The 16086-nt window shown below is 33.6% G+C and overlaps 1 protein-coding gene across 1 annotated transcript in view; it reads left to right on the top strand.

Annotated features, from left to right (window-relative positions):
* The window catches only part of PCDH9 (protocadherin 9), an 827532-nt gene extending 811993 nt beyond the window's left edge, over positions 1–15539 (top strand). Inside the window, exon 5 of the mRNA XM_039886821.1 lies at positions 14567–15539. Within this exon, the coding sequence (XP_039742755.1) occupies positions 14567–14940 (374 nt within the window). The 3' untranslated portion in view covers positions 14941–15539. The remainder of the gene's footprint in view (positions 1–14566) is intronic.
* The last annotated feature ends 547 nt before the right edge of the window (positions 15540–16086 follow it).

Raw genomic sequence — 16086 nt, 5'->3', positions numbered from 1 at the left:
TAAAATGATCATAGGTTAATTTACACCTGCCATTAAGAGGTAACAAGTGAATGGAATGGTTTGGCTTCTCTCCATTCCTTTGGTATATTTTGTTTGGTACTAGAATACTATGACAAAGGAATATATTCTCATGGGAAAGAAATTTTTTTTTTTTTAATCCAGCGTGTCTTTCAGAAAAACAGCAAAAATAATGTGATACTAATTTAACATCAATTCCAAATAATAATAATAATAATCACACAATTGCTGTTTCCTAAAATATAATATGTGGACCTATTGATGTAATCTGGGTCTTTTTATCAGTCTCACTTATGATTTGGATCTAATAGCTGGTAAGGCAGTTACATTACAGGCCTAGAATATTTCTGGTCCACTGGCACTGTAGCCAGGTACAAAAGACACTGTGTGTTAAACTAGAGAAGAAAGACAGAAACGATAACAGGAAAGGAAGCATCTGTGCCATCGTGAGCCACCGTGAAGACACTTTAAGCAGGGTGGAGTAAGAAAACACAAGATAGTAATTTCAGATTTTAGAGGAGTTCAGAAAGCACACATAGAGATTGCTTGTCATGTAGCAATTAGAGATAACGAGTACTTTAAATAAATGCTCTATATATTTACGAACACATGTTCATCTGTAGTGACTATTTTAATTAAACACACAGACAAATGAACACTGCTTTCAATGTCACGCATTGACCTGACCATCTTAGGGATTCAAACAGTTCTTGGATAGGCAGCCAGCCAGACCGCACACTTTCCACAGCATTAATACCTAAAATAATAGTGATGATTATTAAACAAAAATATTTTATATAAATACAAAAATATTGTCAGTGTCACATCAGCCTTCATCTATGCTCATTCAACTTGATGCTAACTTCGAAAATCTGATCTTTATATAATAAAAATATATTCTACAGTTATACTTTTCAGTTCACTTTTTGAAATTAATCATAATACAAATCCCTTACCTCTTACAAACAAGCAGCTTTCTTTTCAAAAATCACTGAATCTTTATCACATACAGAAAAATCTAATGGTAAATTAACAGTCTGCATCTGAGGAAAATCTTTGATATGTCTCCTGGTTCATGACTTCAGCTTTCTTCAACTTTATGCCATAGAATTTGAAGAGCAGTTTGTAATCATTGGTATATATTTATAGTTCATTTCAGGAACCCAGTCAGGCACGATAGTGTCACAATGCCAGATATGTGTTTTAAGCTCTGCATAAGGTAGCATCAACTGAAAGGAAAATACATTTTAATGGCTATAAGCGGTAAGAGTAATTACCAGGAAGGGATGTTCCTGATTTAGTGAAAAAACTCTGAAAGAAGAGGACATTTGGTCCAGTAACATTGTCATAGAGAGACTGCTCAAACTGTATGTGATCTTAAGTCATCTATTTAATTCAATAACACCATTTCATGTTTTTCATCTATGTCATCTTTTAGTAAAATGAGGCTTGAAGAATATAAGTAAGACAAACATAATATAAATATTTTAACTGAAATAATAGTACTGTCAATTTGATAACTCTAAGATAGAGAGCTGATGGATAGATAGATGGAAACATATATGTATATATTTCCCACGCTAACTCCAGGTTATTTATTAGTTATAACATGGTTGTAAAATATGCTGTTTGTTGGAGTTCTCTTTACATTTCATTCTGACAAGGAAAACGTGTGAGGGTATTTCAGCCAGATAAAAAATATTTTTAGTGATTGATTTTGAACCAAAACCATACCAGTTGTTCTAGATGACAGCTTAACTTTATAAATCTTGCCAAAAGTTCACAGATCTCAGAACCTTTGACTCCCATCTAGATTAAAAAGTAAAGGTTCACCGTGCAGTTCACTTCTATTAGACAGATACGAACTGACATCCTACGCATTATTGACTATATTTGGAAAGGGCCAACTGTCTTGTGATTTTATTAATATGGTAGACTGAGGCAGAGGCCAACTTAAAAATTCAAACATGAACCAAGTACTTTAACCACACATTCCTGCATGAAGTAATACAAAAACAAACAAAAACTGTAATTTAAAAATTTACTAATATTTTTACATACAGTGAAGATAAATTAGGTTAGTTATTTTTTAATGATCCATGTATGCACAGAGTATGACGTTTGGTGAGTAAAGTATAGCATTTCAGAACTTTTTACTAAAATATTAAAAGGACAATGGAATATTTTACTCATTCTTGCCAGTTCTCATCAACTTATAAGGCTGCTCTGAATTTTTGATATTTATTCTAAGTTAATATTCTAATAATTGGTTTATATATTACCTATAGTTAATAATAAGTGTTCTTTCCAAACTAATCACACCTACCTGGATTAGGGGTAAATGACCATAGAAGATTTTAAAGTTATATTTAGAATAGTCAGGCGTTTAAAGTTTGGATTCCAATTGGGGAGTTATGTGAAAGGACATTTATTGGCTTTATATCAGATGATTTCCAGAAAAACAAAAAACAAACAAACAAACAAAAACTTTCCCACATTTGCTCTTATTGTTTACATTAAAAATCACCTTGCTTATTCATTATTTCTTGCATGTATTCTTTTGAATCTTCCCCAGTTCTTTGTAGATTCCAGGCACATGTACCCTTCCCTTTCCTTACCCTTCGGGCCTAGGAGTGGTTATATTTTTCTACTTTTTCAGACCCTGGCCTCCCTTACCACTCCTTATTTGCCTACTCTCCCCAGCCCACATTTCACAAAGAATCCTCTCATTAAACTCTTTTCAATTAATCTTTTCGAGTGCCAGGACACTGAAAGATACCCAAGCCATGCCAACTCATGGGAAGGCATACTTTCACACTGTGATCTGATAGATGCCGCAAGCTTTCTCTAGCTCAAAATCACGTTCATCTGCCATCACGCCTCAAGCATTCAAGGATTTGGATTGAAGCAACTTTATAAAGCTCTTACTGAAGTGTAGCTATCCTTCCAAAGGATAACACTTAGCATTTGGGTCAATAACATTGTAAAATTAATGAGCTCATCAGAGTAGCCAACCACCAATTATGCCCAAGAGACAGGTCATTTTGATGAGACAGATTGGAAGATAATAAAAACATATTTAATTGCAAAAGGACAGCAGATCTGGATGGGAAGCAAACGTGATTAGCCATAACTCCTCCAAAGAAGTTATTGAAATAACCCAGAGGAAGAAAGAAGACAGCCCCTTAGAAGACAAGGTCAAATTTTACTTACCAAGAATTTTTCTTCTAGGTATAGAATTAATGGCTGTCCATCTTCCCTGTTTTATTTTCTTACATTCATTAAGAAACTATATTCTGAGAGTAATACTAGTTTACCTAAAATTTTATACATAAAAAGTTTAATTTTGAAAAATATTTAAATATTTTTTATTAAATGTTGAGTACATTAATGTTGCAACACGATTTTTTTATCTTAAAAAGGATAAATGATTTGTCTTATAACAAAACCATAATGATAATTAATGATTTTGATGATAAATATGACATTACGTTTATTGAATAGTTGGAACTTATGGTCAACTACCAATAAAATAGTGAAATATAAAGATATAACTTGTCTTCTATCATCAGAAAATTATAGTCTCTGAAAATAGGCAGAGCAAAAGATAGTGCAGAAAATCTCAGCCAAATTTGTATAGATGTTATAAAATTCACATGTAATACTTATTATTTTAAGAGAGAAAATTATCTTCAAAGACCTAAATTAATGAAGTAATTTCTCCGGATTTGCAAGGTGCACTCAGAGATAAATATATTTTAGGTTGGAATGGGTAATCTTATGCATCACCCTGAGAGGGCCTGATTTTTCTCCACAATACTCTATTATACAGACTATGTTCAATAACAAAGTAATGGCATTTTCAACAGTTCCCTTAGGAAATTCTTTCAAAATATGATATTATACCTCACATTTTTAGAGTGGTTTTTCTCTATGTACAACTCACTTTAAGCAATGAATTTCACTGCGGTATTCTATATATATAATCTTACGTATCTTATTAGCCTCTTTAAAGATCACCTTTTCCCCTTAAATTTGTGAAAAGTAATTTCATCTCTTACAGTTGTAAGCCAATATATTTATAGAGAGTCTAATCTACTTTTTTAAGTTTTTAAATACATTTCATAGTCAACATAATTTTTTTCCTAACTATCCTTCCATTTACCTGAACATACCTGAACCAAAAAGGGCTAAATCCTGCAGTTATCTGCATCTCATTAGAGCTCTGTTTCAGAATAATTGCTAATAATTATTTTGATATATTTTGTTTTGTATCCTGTGAATCTGAACTTCTGAAGATATCTAAAGAGCTCTGTTGGTTAAAGGAACTAGGAACTCTCTGGCATGACAAAGTAGTTCAGTAGGATATAGGAAGTAACCTAATTATGTTTTACTTTGGGGCATTCCACTCGCTTTACCTCCAAAGTAAATTAGCACATAGGTTATTTTGCCCTTAATACATTTAGACATTCCAAAGAATATCTTAGTGAAATTTTATGCTATGAACTCTTAGCAGTGTTTCTTACACACAGGTAAGTACTATCTGATTAACTATTTTCTGAATGTAAGTTATTTGTTATGTAATGTTTAAATATGGGTTTTATGTCAGCTCACTGATTTGGGGCTCACCACAAACCTCATTTATTTATTCCTTCAAAATATATCTAGTAATTATTCACAATGTGCCAGGACATGGTAGTAACAGGTGTTGAGGATGTGGTTATTCCAAAGCAAATTACCTGGTTTTGTGGTGCCTATATGCTAGTGTGACAGTTAGACTGTTAATATGATGTGACAGATAGTAATGAGTGCTATCAAGAAAAATACAGCTGGATAAGGGGACAGAGAGTGACAGAGTAGAGCGTATTATTTGTTTGTATAAGGTGGTCAGGAAATGCCTCTATGAAAAATCAAATTTGAGGAGACAGGTAACTAAAGTGAGGGAGTGCGTTACTCTAAGGACGATGAGAAGGATAGTCCAGGTTCAAATAACAACGGATTTAAAGGTGCTGAGGCCTCATTAATCTTGGTGCATTTGAGGCACAGCAAGAAAATCAGTGTAATAGAGAAGAAAGAGTAAGGCTGGGTGGAGGAGAGAAGGTTTGAAATCAGAGTTGGACAAAAGTCGATCTGGGCCATGGAAAAGTGTGGCTTTTACTCTGATGTGATTGGAAGCAGAGGAGTGAGATGATCTGCTTTAAATGTTGTGTTAGGCTGCGTGGTTTCCAAAATTAACCACACACTAGTCCCTAGAATGTGTAACTTTCTTATCTTACATAGCAAAAGAGACTTTGCAGATATGATTAAATTAAGTTTTACACTGAGAAGATTTTCCTGGTTTATCCATGTAGGCAGAATGTAATCACAAAGGTCCTTATGAGAGAGATGCAGGAGTTACAGGAGGTGATGTGATAAGAGAAGTAGAGATTGGAGTGATGTTCTTTGAAGATGGAGGAAGGACCCAGAAGCCAAGGAATACAGATGGCCTCTAGAAGCTGGAAAAAGAAAAGGCACGGTTTCAGCTCAGCTGGACTCCTCTGGAAGCTCTGAGGCTGAATGCACTTTCCAGTTCATTCAGGTTGTTGGCAGAACCCAGTTCCTTGTGGTTGTAGGACTGGGATTTCTGTGGTCCTGCTGGCGCCCAGTGGGGTTGCTCTCAGTAATTAGAGGCTGTTCTCAGATCCTTCCATTTGGTCCTTTCCAACTCCAAAGCCAGCAACGGCATATCAGATCCTTCTTGGGCTTCAAATTTGAGCTCCCTTCTGCTACCAGCTGGAGAAACTCCCTGTTTTTTAAGGATTTACATGATTATGTTAACTATGTGAGGCCCACCCAATAATCTCCTTTGAGTAACTAAAAAGTTAACTTTATTAGTCAATGAATGCTTTATAACATCTGCAAAACCCTTTGCCATTGTCTTAATTTGGGCTGCTCTAATAGAATACCATAGACTGGGTGGCTTAAACAGCCGACATTTGTTTTTCATAGTTCTGGAGGCTGGGAGGTCCAGGATTAAGGTCTAGACAAAATTGGTTCTAATGAGATCACTTTTCCTGGTTTGCAGACAGCTTTCTTGCTGTGTCCTCATATGGCAGAGAGAGAGAGAGAGAGAAAGAGAGAGAGAGAGAGAGAGAGAGAGAGAGAGACAGGGAGACAGAGAGACAGAGGGAGAGAGAGAGAGAGACGGAGAGAGAGAGCAGCGAGCAAGCGTGCCTTATAAGGAACTAATTCCATCACGAGGACCCCACTTTCATGACCTCTGAATTTGATCGCCTCCCAAAGTTCCCACATTCAAACACCATCACATTGGTTATTAGGGTCTCAACCTGTGAATCTTTGAGGGACATGAACCTCCAGCTTATAGTAGCCGTATAATTTAACACGATCATTTGTGTGATACCATATTCTTAGTCCTGGGGATTAAGCTAGGGAATATTGAGGGGAGGAGCATTTTAGTTTTCTGTCTAACAGGTGCCAAGGCCGACTCCTTTTATCGTCATTGTTCTGAATTGAGCAAGCAGGTAATCAGTGTGCTATATACAGGAATGGTTAATACAGGGAGAAAAGCAGGTTTAGAGAAAGGAAAAATAGCAAGAATGATGTAATTTCAAAATGCCAATTAGAAATCCAAATGATGCCAAGGAGTCGCCAATCAGATTTACTGATATGGCTCCCAGGAGAAGGGCAACGGCTGGAAGTATAAACAGGAGTCACCAGCATATGTATTATATGTAAGGCCGCATAAGTATGTGAGTTCACTAGAGAGAGTATAGATAAACACTGAGCATATCAAAATTTAGAAGTTCGGAAAAGGTTGTGGTGCCTTCACAGGAAGCTGAAACAGAGAGGCTAGTAACAGACTGAAGAAACCAGGAAAATGTGTCAGTGCCAGGGAACATGGTAGAAATGACTATCCTTGGGCTCCACTCCAGACCTACAGAAATCAGAATTCCTGAATGAGGTCAAGCAAGTTATGTGTTAAAAAGCCCTCCAGTTAACCCTAACACATGCCAACTGTTTGAGAACTTTAGTTGTTTAGACCACTGAGAAAGGACAGAAAGGAGACAGGCAAGTCCTAAATGTCCTTTCATTTCAATGTGGGGTCCTTGAACATTCACAGAAGCACCACTTGAGAGATTGTTAGCAATGAGGGAACTCAGAGCTCACTCAAGATTTAGTGAATCTGAACCTACATTTTAACAATTTCCCTAGGTGGGGAATCACATTAACATTTGAGAAACACTGGTCTTTGCTTGATTAATTTAAAGTGACAGGAAAACAATATAAGTATAAACACACACACACACACACACACACGCACACACGCACACATGCACGTACCACACTACACCATACATCCCTACAAACCACATGAGCCATAAGTGATATTTAATGCCATTCAAAACACAATCCTTCAGGCATCTTTTACAATATATAAATTAATAAATCTTTAAATCATTAATTTAGAGGATTAGTAAATATTTCCCCCAATTTCCCAATGTTTTAATCACCTAACATGAGTCTCTGTGCCCTCTGAAGAACATGAAAAGTAAAATGTCTTGCCCAGATACTAGGAGAGGAATGAGGTCATAAGTGTCCCAGGTAAAATTTATCAGAGACCACTGGGCAAATGACAATTAACTTCACCAGGTTTATTTCTCCAGGCTAATTAAATATACCTGAAGTATGGGAAACAGTGGACATTGTACAAAGGCAAATTACTTCACAATATTGTGCACAGCTACCCTGGATTCAGATAAGCAACTGAGAGTTTTTTTGAGAGGACAAAAAGCTATATAGGTTACTTCTTCATTTTTAACTTGGATCTCAGCCTGAAATTAATCTGTCAAGTATTACTGCATTCCTTAATACCTTAGATTTGCTCTTTAAGACTTCTTGTGCATAGAATAAGATTTACCATGTCTTTAAAAAAATAATAATACAAATTGCAAGAAATAAAGAATAAATCAAGAAAAATCAGTATATGAATGAGTTTTTAAAATGAAAGACATCACATGTGATTAAAAGAAATGTTAAACTATAGAATGAAGTAAATATGATCTGTAATAAAGGAAATAAGATGTTTTATATCAAGCAATTTGGTCAAAATTTGAAAGTTAATTTAAATAATCAATGAAAGTCTATCTCCTTAGAGCATTGTCATTCAATTGATTGCAATGTCAAATACTAATGGTGAATATATACAATTATCAAAGATAATTTTTCCAGCAATTAGCTTTAGCAGATGAGAAAAAAAATGCAGCTGATATGCATGCTTGCAGAAGAAAGCTAAAGATTTATAAGGTAGCGCTCTTCATTTTTTGCGGCTATAAAGTCTGTCCAAATAGCAATATCCTCTGCAGCAGAGAATCTGCTGCTTGCGCTGGCCACGTGTTATTGTATTTGGACTGTCTCCATCTGCAAATGTTGACTTTTCATCTGTGACCATGGGAAAAAAATCCGTATGAGGAATGTGTGAAACATTTAATCCTTGTTTACTTGTTAACCGAGGTTTTGTCAAATCCTGCTGGTGTGGGGTTTTTACATTTGTTTCTCAAGGTGACTGCATATGCATTCACAATGTTGTGTTTAAATCTGAGCTAGAAAAGCTAAAGCTCTGATCAAATCATTAGATGTTTACTTAGATTTAGAAATATAAATCTTGTTCTAAATGTAGTTTCACGTTCCAAAACCTAAACGTGACCTAAGTAATAGAGTAATCTACAGGAACAATTGACTTGTAATTTCTTTGTCCTGTCTTGGGCTTCTCATTAATAAAATGAATACGGCAAAAAGTTTGCTTATCTATGACAAACTACAGTGACATTTAATAAAAGAATAAGAAAACGGAGAGGTCGTGAATCACAATCTAGTCTATTACTTTCAATTTCTACATGAAAAACTAAGAGTTAGAGAGTTTAAAATTACTTTCACAAAGTCCATGCTAATTCGTTGTTCTACTGGGGCTCAACTCTATCTCTGTTTGCCCTAGCTATGACGATCATATGACTTGAGGTTTCTGGATTGTTTCTTATTTAAGAAATTCTATGCAACAATCTCTTGAAGCTAACATGAGATCGAATAAAAATTATTGAAAGAATGAATGGAAAACATTTCTCTATATCTATACTAAAATTTGCCAGATCTCTTTTTGAATTTAGACTGTGCAAATAACTACGCTATATTATTTTTTATAAAAACTGAGTAACCTGAATAACAATGGAAATGAAATTTACACACTTTGTTTTTCTGTAATAAGAGCAGAATGATAACTAATATTTATGTTCATGTAACTTTGATTTAAAGTACCTATTGGACATAGTATAATGTGATCTGAAGTAGAAATGAAATATCAAAGGAGAATGTGAGCAATACTGAACAATTTCCTCTGTTTATCATGCCAACTCATATTGGAAATTAATTTTTACCATATTTAGATTAGAAGCTAATTGATTTGATTTGTAATAGCAATTGTTCAGTAAATATAGAAAATGATGATGGAATACTGGATAGTATGTGTGCCTATCTCTAGGCGAATGTGCCTGACATTTTTTCTTGTCTCTTCCATATTTATATAAATATTTAGCTTTTTTTTCCATTCAAAATAATCTACAAAAATGATAAATTGTTATGCTGTTACATCTTGTCTCAAAAAAAAAAATAGAAATAAGCTAAAAGTGAAAATGAGCTAGTAAACACTAAATTTTCTTGTATTGGTCTCCTAGAGATACTAAAATTAACTGAAAGTGTAGTGGGTGAGGATATTTTTTTCCCTGAAATTTTTTTAGAAGAGGACCGAGTAAGGCAAGGAGCAAGTATAATAATTAAGATTGTCCTTGGTATGTTAATAACAGCAAGTGCAAAGCAAAACTACAGGATAAAGTCTTACACAAAAGTCATTTTATCACTGTGCCTAAATATCAGGGAAACTGCTTCAGCAAGTCTAAATCAGTGGATGTGTCTTTCAGTTTAAGGTGTTTAGTGATACACAACTCTAAAAAGTCTAAGGAAAATCCATTCACATAGATGTCCAAAGCTTTTATTTGATACAAAAATGGTATGAAGCCTAATTAGGAATAGGAAAGTTCTCATGTTTTTTGTTTTGTTTTGTTTTGTTTTAGTATCAGTTTCTAGCTTTGGAATTAAAGCGTTTCAAGTCATCAGGTTAAAAAGCAGGTGGTCAAAAGGCCAGAAGCTACTTGTAATTACAGCAGTGAGTTAATCAATGAAGTAACAGTTCTGCTCCTGGGTGTAATAAAATGAGATCAAGGCTCACTCAAGTATCCTACCATTTAAGTATAGCTGGAGATCCATTAGCTTGGACTGTTCCACGTTTTACACCTGCATCTTTAAAAGTTAGCAATTCAGGGAGCTCTCAAACAGCTGTTACCTAAACCACAGGAAAAAGTATTTCCTTTGGTTTTGAATGAGAAGGTGAGTTGTATAAAGATAGAGAGGGAAATACGTTGAAACTTAATATAAATATTAACCGAGACAACTTTCAAGAAGCTTTTCGTTATGTGCTTTTGTTTTTGCTTTCAACATTTAAATGCAGAGACAGATGGCTTATGCTGTTTCACCAGTGGTTGTATCTTTATACACTCAAAACCAGGAAAGATAACCAAACTCATAGATTACAGATTGTGATAGGGAACAAATAATTTTGTTTTTTGTTTTTTTTTAAATGAAATGTTTCAGTGTTTTAAAAATTAGGATGGGGGATTTTAATTATTTTTAAGAGAAAGAAAACAAATTGGTAAAATGCTGAAATTATAGAAGGTACTTATAAGCAATAACGATAAGCAATTGTTATAAGCAATTTGGAATCCTGATCTGAATTCTGAATAGTTATTGTGTGATGTAGAACAAATAGAACATTACAAATTATATTAAAAAATTGGAGACACACACATATAAAATTTCAAGACATTTATTAAGAATTCACCAGTGTCTGATTCATGTGATACATGTTAAGTAATCAACAAATACTTGTTGAGGAAATGTATGAATGAAAAATAAATCTAATTTTAAATTAAGACAATTCCTTATAGTGATAATATTTAAAATAATTATATGTCAAGGGTAAGAGAATACTATTTTATTGCATACACATTTTGCACTTTTAGCAAACACTTCCTGTGTGGCCAGGCCTGGTGGTCTTTCCTTCTCTGAAGCTCTAAATAACAAAAACTTTCATCTGAGTATCAGTGTATTGTGTACCACCTTCTGATAGATTTTTAAATCTTGTAAAACAATTGGCTATCTAAGTATCTATAAAACTTCTATACATTTATTTATAGACTTTATCAAAAGCCTTCAAATTTATTTATAAGAATGAATTATAAGAAGTTCAAGTCTGAAAAAGCAATTAATATTATTTAATAGACACAAACTAATTTTTTGCAAGTTAATGATTTTGCATGGCACACACAAATTATAACTGTAAATGTCGTAAAATGTTAGTTATCTGTAAGAAAAACTTTCAGAAAATGGTAGAAACGATATAGCTTAGAACAAAGTTCACCTGTTATCTTGTGAAAGGACAGGCCTCCTTACATCAGGTAACTGGCTCCTAGCCTTCCCAATGACACCTTTTCTCCCCTCTCATGCGCTACTTTTAAGGCAATTATTTGTTTTCTAGGATACACAAAAAGCTCCATGAGGATTGTGTTGATATCTGTTTTGTTCACTATGATATTCCTGGTGCCTATCACAATGTCAGCACATAGTACATACTCAGTAAATATTTATAGAATAAGTAAATGTTATCTGTTTTGAAAATAAAAAAAATAAAAGAATATATTCTATTTGTTAAATTGTATCACTCAATGCTGAAGACTCAGGGTTCACATATACTTACAGATACACAAACACATTGGTCTCAACCCTTGGGCGATATTTTTTAATTTAATAAGATCACAATGCATGTTGGATAAGGCTATATTAAAAATAACTGAATATTCTCTGTTTTTTGTTAAAACTTGATATACTCTGTAAAAACCTGATTTTATCAGATAGAATTTTATTTATTCTTCCTTTGGAGATATTAACAAGAAAACTTGGTTCTGGAAAAGTAAAAATTAAGGGTTGGCCTCAAGATGCATTACACATCACATTGGTGATTAGCTACTTTATCTTCATTGGTGTCTAGAAAGGAGTGAATATATTTAACAGAGAAGTTAAATTTATTAACTGTCACAAAATATTGCTAGGGAGAGATTTGTTGTGAAGGAAGCTTTTGGTTTGATATTTGTGAAATCAGTGTCTTCTATTATAATTATATAAGGTCTGTCTTTAAGAGGAAGATATCTGTAATAATTTCTCAGAACATTTTCAACCTCATAAAATTTTAATTAACAATTAACATTATTCATAGATCATTACTATTGCTTAGGATTATGAGGAATCAGAAGACTGATAAGTCATTTTTTTTCATCAATGGATTTTAAATCTAGTTGGGAGAAAACAAAAATAAAAGCAGATAAGAATGTACAGAACCTCTCCCAAATACAAAACTATCATTAAGGGAAGAGCTGAAGGAGCTCAATTAGGAAATTTGTTATTCATCAATAAGAGAAGATCTGTGGAAATCTTCCAGGTGCATATGAGATATGAATTTGTATAGTATTGGAAGCTTGTTGTAGTACGGGAAAAACAATTGACCCTTGAAAGATTTAATAATTAAATGAAAACGGGCTACATAAAAAGCATACTCGAAGCCTGTGATACTAATGTGAGAGGATAGATTGGTTTGAGCAAAGTGTGTTAGCTTTGTGGATACGGAGTCACTGAACACATGGAAGCAAACCTAAAGGAAATAAATTGATTTGAACTTTAAAGTGTGGGCAGAATTGGGAGGGTAAAGAAAGGTTCATAGAGAAGTTTAAATTAAATATTCTAGGAAGTAAGTAATCATTGAAGGTTTATGAGAGAAATAGGTTTCAAGTAATGAACATGTGTTTAACAAAAGTAAATCTGTCTGCTTTTGAAGGAATGAGAATACGAGTCAAGTGGGAAGGAATTTTAAGGTTATTCTAAGGAGCAGATTTTAGATTTGAAAAATGACTAAAATTTGAGTTTGCATGAAAAAGTACATTTTAGCAACATTTTTTTCTCATCCAGTGTCCATTCTGATGATGCCTGTGTTTTGTGGTCTCAGGTATTTGCTGTCAACTATTGCCTATCTCAGCAGGTGTGTTTCCATATACAGGAAATAACTAGAATATTTTTAAAACAAGCAGATAATAATATAAAAACCCCACAACTACTGGGCACTTAAAAATATTAGTAGCAGTAATTTGGGTTTTAGCAAAAACCTACATTCCAATTGTCATTTTAATTGTTTACTAGGCCAACTTGCCCGGTATGTTTTTTCTGCATTTTCTTCCACACTTTTAGTCTGATGACTCTCGGCTTTTGAAAATGCTTTATACCTCAGGCATTATTACTCATCCACTTAACCTCATTCATAAAATCAATTCCTAATTTTCAAGCTATCACTTATCACTTGACTGTTTAATCAAGGGAGAGGAAAAGAAAAAAACAACAAAAAACAACTTTTTTTCTTAACTATTTGGCTGTTGTTATTATTTCAGTAAAGAGCTGATTTCCTCTTTACACATTCAGAAAAAGTTTATTTTTAAAATCATGGATAAAATGTATGTTCTAGATTGCCTGTTGGTAAAAATAAAGAAAGAAAGAAAAATAGCTATGATGACTTTTCTCTCCTGAATATTAGACTCCATGCGATCCAATTTGGAACAGCTATAGTTTTATACATTTCGAATTTCAAAAAATAGGTTAAGCTTAAAAGGAACCAAATGCTGTCTTTGGATGCAAATGGCTTCTTGATTTACTTAGATTTCAGAATGCTTCCCGCAGACCAGATGTGCCTGTATTAACACACTATAGTTAAAATATTCTTTAAAATGATTGTTGAATTTTATAAATATTGTAAAATTATTTTCATGTGTTTTCATGTGTTAAAAAACAAGTATTTGCACAGAAATTTTATATAGCTATCTAGAGTATTTATTTTTAATAATATATTTTAAGTAGTGCTTTCCCATTTTGTTTTTATAAAGTTGTAGCATTTACATAGCCTTCAATTTCACATGAAAATTTCTATTTCTCAAAATTTATCATAAATTTGAGCTTTTTGTTAAGAATTAGGACTTAAATCAGTAATAATGCATGTGCCATAGGAAGAGTTGATCAGAAATGATACATCATGGGTATATCTGTTTACTCATGTCTATCTGTCTATGTATCTATTTACTTATGTATTTTTCTATCTATTTTTCTGTCTATTTTTCTGGATGTAAACAAAGGTTTAAGGAAGAAAATATATGTCATACCTCTGCAACAAGAAATTTGATTCACTGTATGTTATTCTTAAAAGGTTGGGGAAAATATCTTTGAATTGTTTAACTTAATACACTTTTCATAAGAAAATGAGATCACCAACACACATTTTCTCTAGGAGATAAGTTTACATAAAAAGTCTAATCGCTTTCTTTCCTTATTCTCTGTCTCTTATTCTCTGTAGATGGGCCTCTGGGCCCCCGAGGATTAGCTGAAGCCACAGAGATGTGCACTCAAGAGTGCTTGGTTTTGGGTCACTCTGATAATTGCTGGATGCCTCCTGGCTTGGGTCCATATCAACACCCTAAATCTCCTCTCTCAACCTTTGCACCCCAGAAAGAATGGGTCAAGAAGGACAAGCTTGTGAATGGGCACACTCTGACCAGAGCCTGGAAGGAAGACACCAGCAGGAACCAGTTCAATGACCGTAAGCAGTATGGCTCCAATGAAGGCCATTTCAACAATGGCAGCCACATGACAGACATTCCTCTGGCCAATCTGAAATCTTACAAGCAAACAGGAGGTGCCATTGAGAGTCCTAAGGAGCACCAACTCTAAAAATAAATAAATAAATAAATAAACAAAATTAAAAAAATAAAAATAAAAAAAAAGGCTGTATGGGAACTAATAATGTTAATCTAAATAGACATGCTAATACTATGTGTGTCAGAGCTTTATGTATTCAATAGATCTCTACAACTATGCCCCTTATAGCAGGGATATTCATAACTTTGTGTTAGCACTATGGAGGATACAATGTTTTACAGCATAAGAGAGAAGATAGTTCTATTAGCCATGTGATCTTGTTTGCTAGGATTGATTACTCTCCTGAGATATCTCCATTGTGAAAACATCCTTTTTTTTTTTTTTTTTAATTTGCATTTTATTTTGACCCTGGACTGCTGCTATGAACAATAGAATATGCATTTGGAGAGTAAGAAAGTTCCATGGATTAGAGTGACTGACAAACATATCCAGTTAGAAAATTGTGCTCTTTTTGTCATTGATTTGTGCTGGGACTGCTATACTTGACATTATACTTCAAACAAAACTTAAAAAGATAAGCATTCAACCTATTGTGCTGTTAACAACGTTAGTGGACACTTGTAAGTCAGTGTTAAAGTATTTGTAAATAGAAGCAAGTTATTATTAACAACTTTTGTGTACTTATAACGTTCACCTAAACAATGTTGTAGCATAACTCTGTGTTTTATGGTTGCTTCTTTCCTTTTTTTTTTTTTATTTTAATTTACCTTTCGTCATTTTGTTGTTTCTTTTAGTGAGGTGTTTCTGCGTTAGTAGTCTGTCTTGACACACATTGTTCAAAGGATCTCAAATACTTGTGTTTAAAAACAGGTTCTGGAATCTTGCTTCTTTTATAATAGCTTATAATGCTGAAATTCTGAATAAAATGAAGATAAAAAGTGAGAACTTTATATAAAAAAAGGACTTCCGCAAAAGCTTGGAAATTCGGAACCGATTTTCCTGACATCCTTATTTTCAAAGTAGGCAAAAGCAATTACTTAATTAGTAGCATTAAGTGAGAGAGAAATGGAAAAGTGTTATCCTTCAGAAAGTGATATAATATCCTGTACTTGTCACTCATGAAAAACTAATGTATCAAAAGTACATATATTAAAGAAAAATTACTATTTGAAAATAGTTTCAATTGGGCAAATGTGTGTCTACAACTTTGTTGAAATG

The sequence above is a fragment of the Pteropus medius genome, unplaced genomic scaffold (assembly GCF_902729225.1).
Source record: "Pteropus medius unplaced genomic scaffold, Ma_sr-lr_union100, whole genome shotgun sequence".
NCBI classification, from domain to species: Eukaryota; Metazoa; Chordata; class Mammalia; order Chiroptera; family Pteropodidae; genus Pteropus; species Pteropus medius.
The sequence above is the reverse complement of the archived record's forward strand: the minus strand, read 5'-3'. Positions and strand labels throughout refer to the sequence as shown.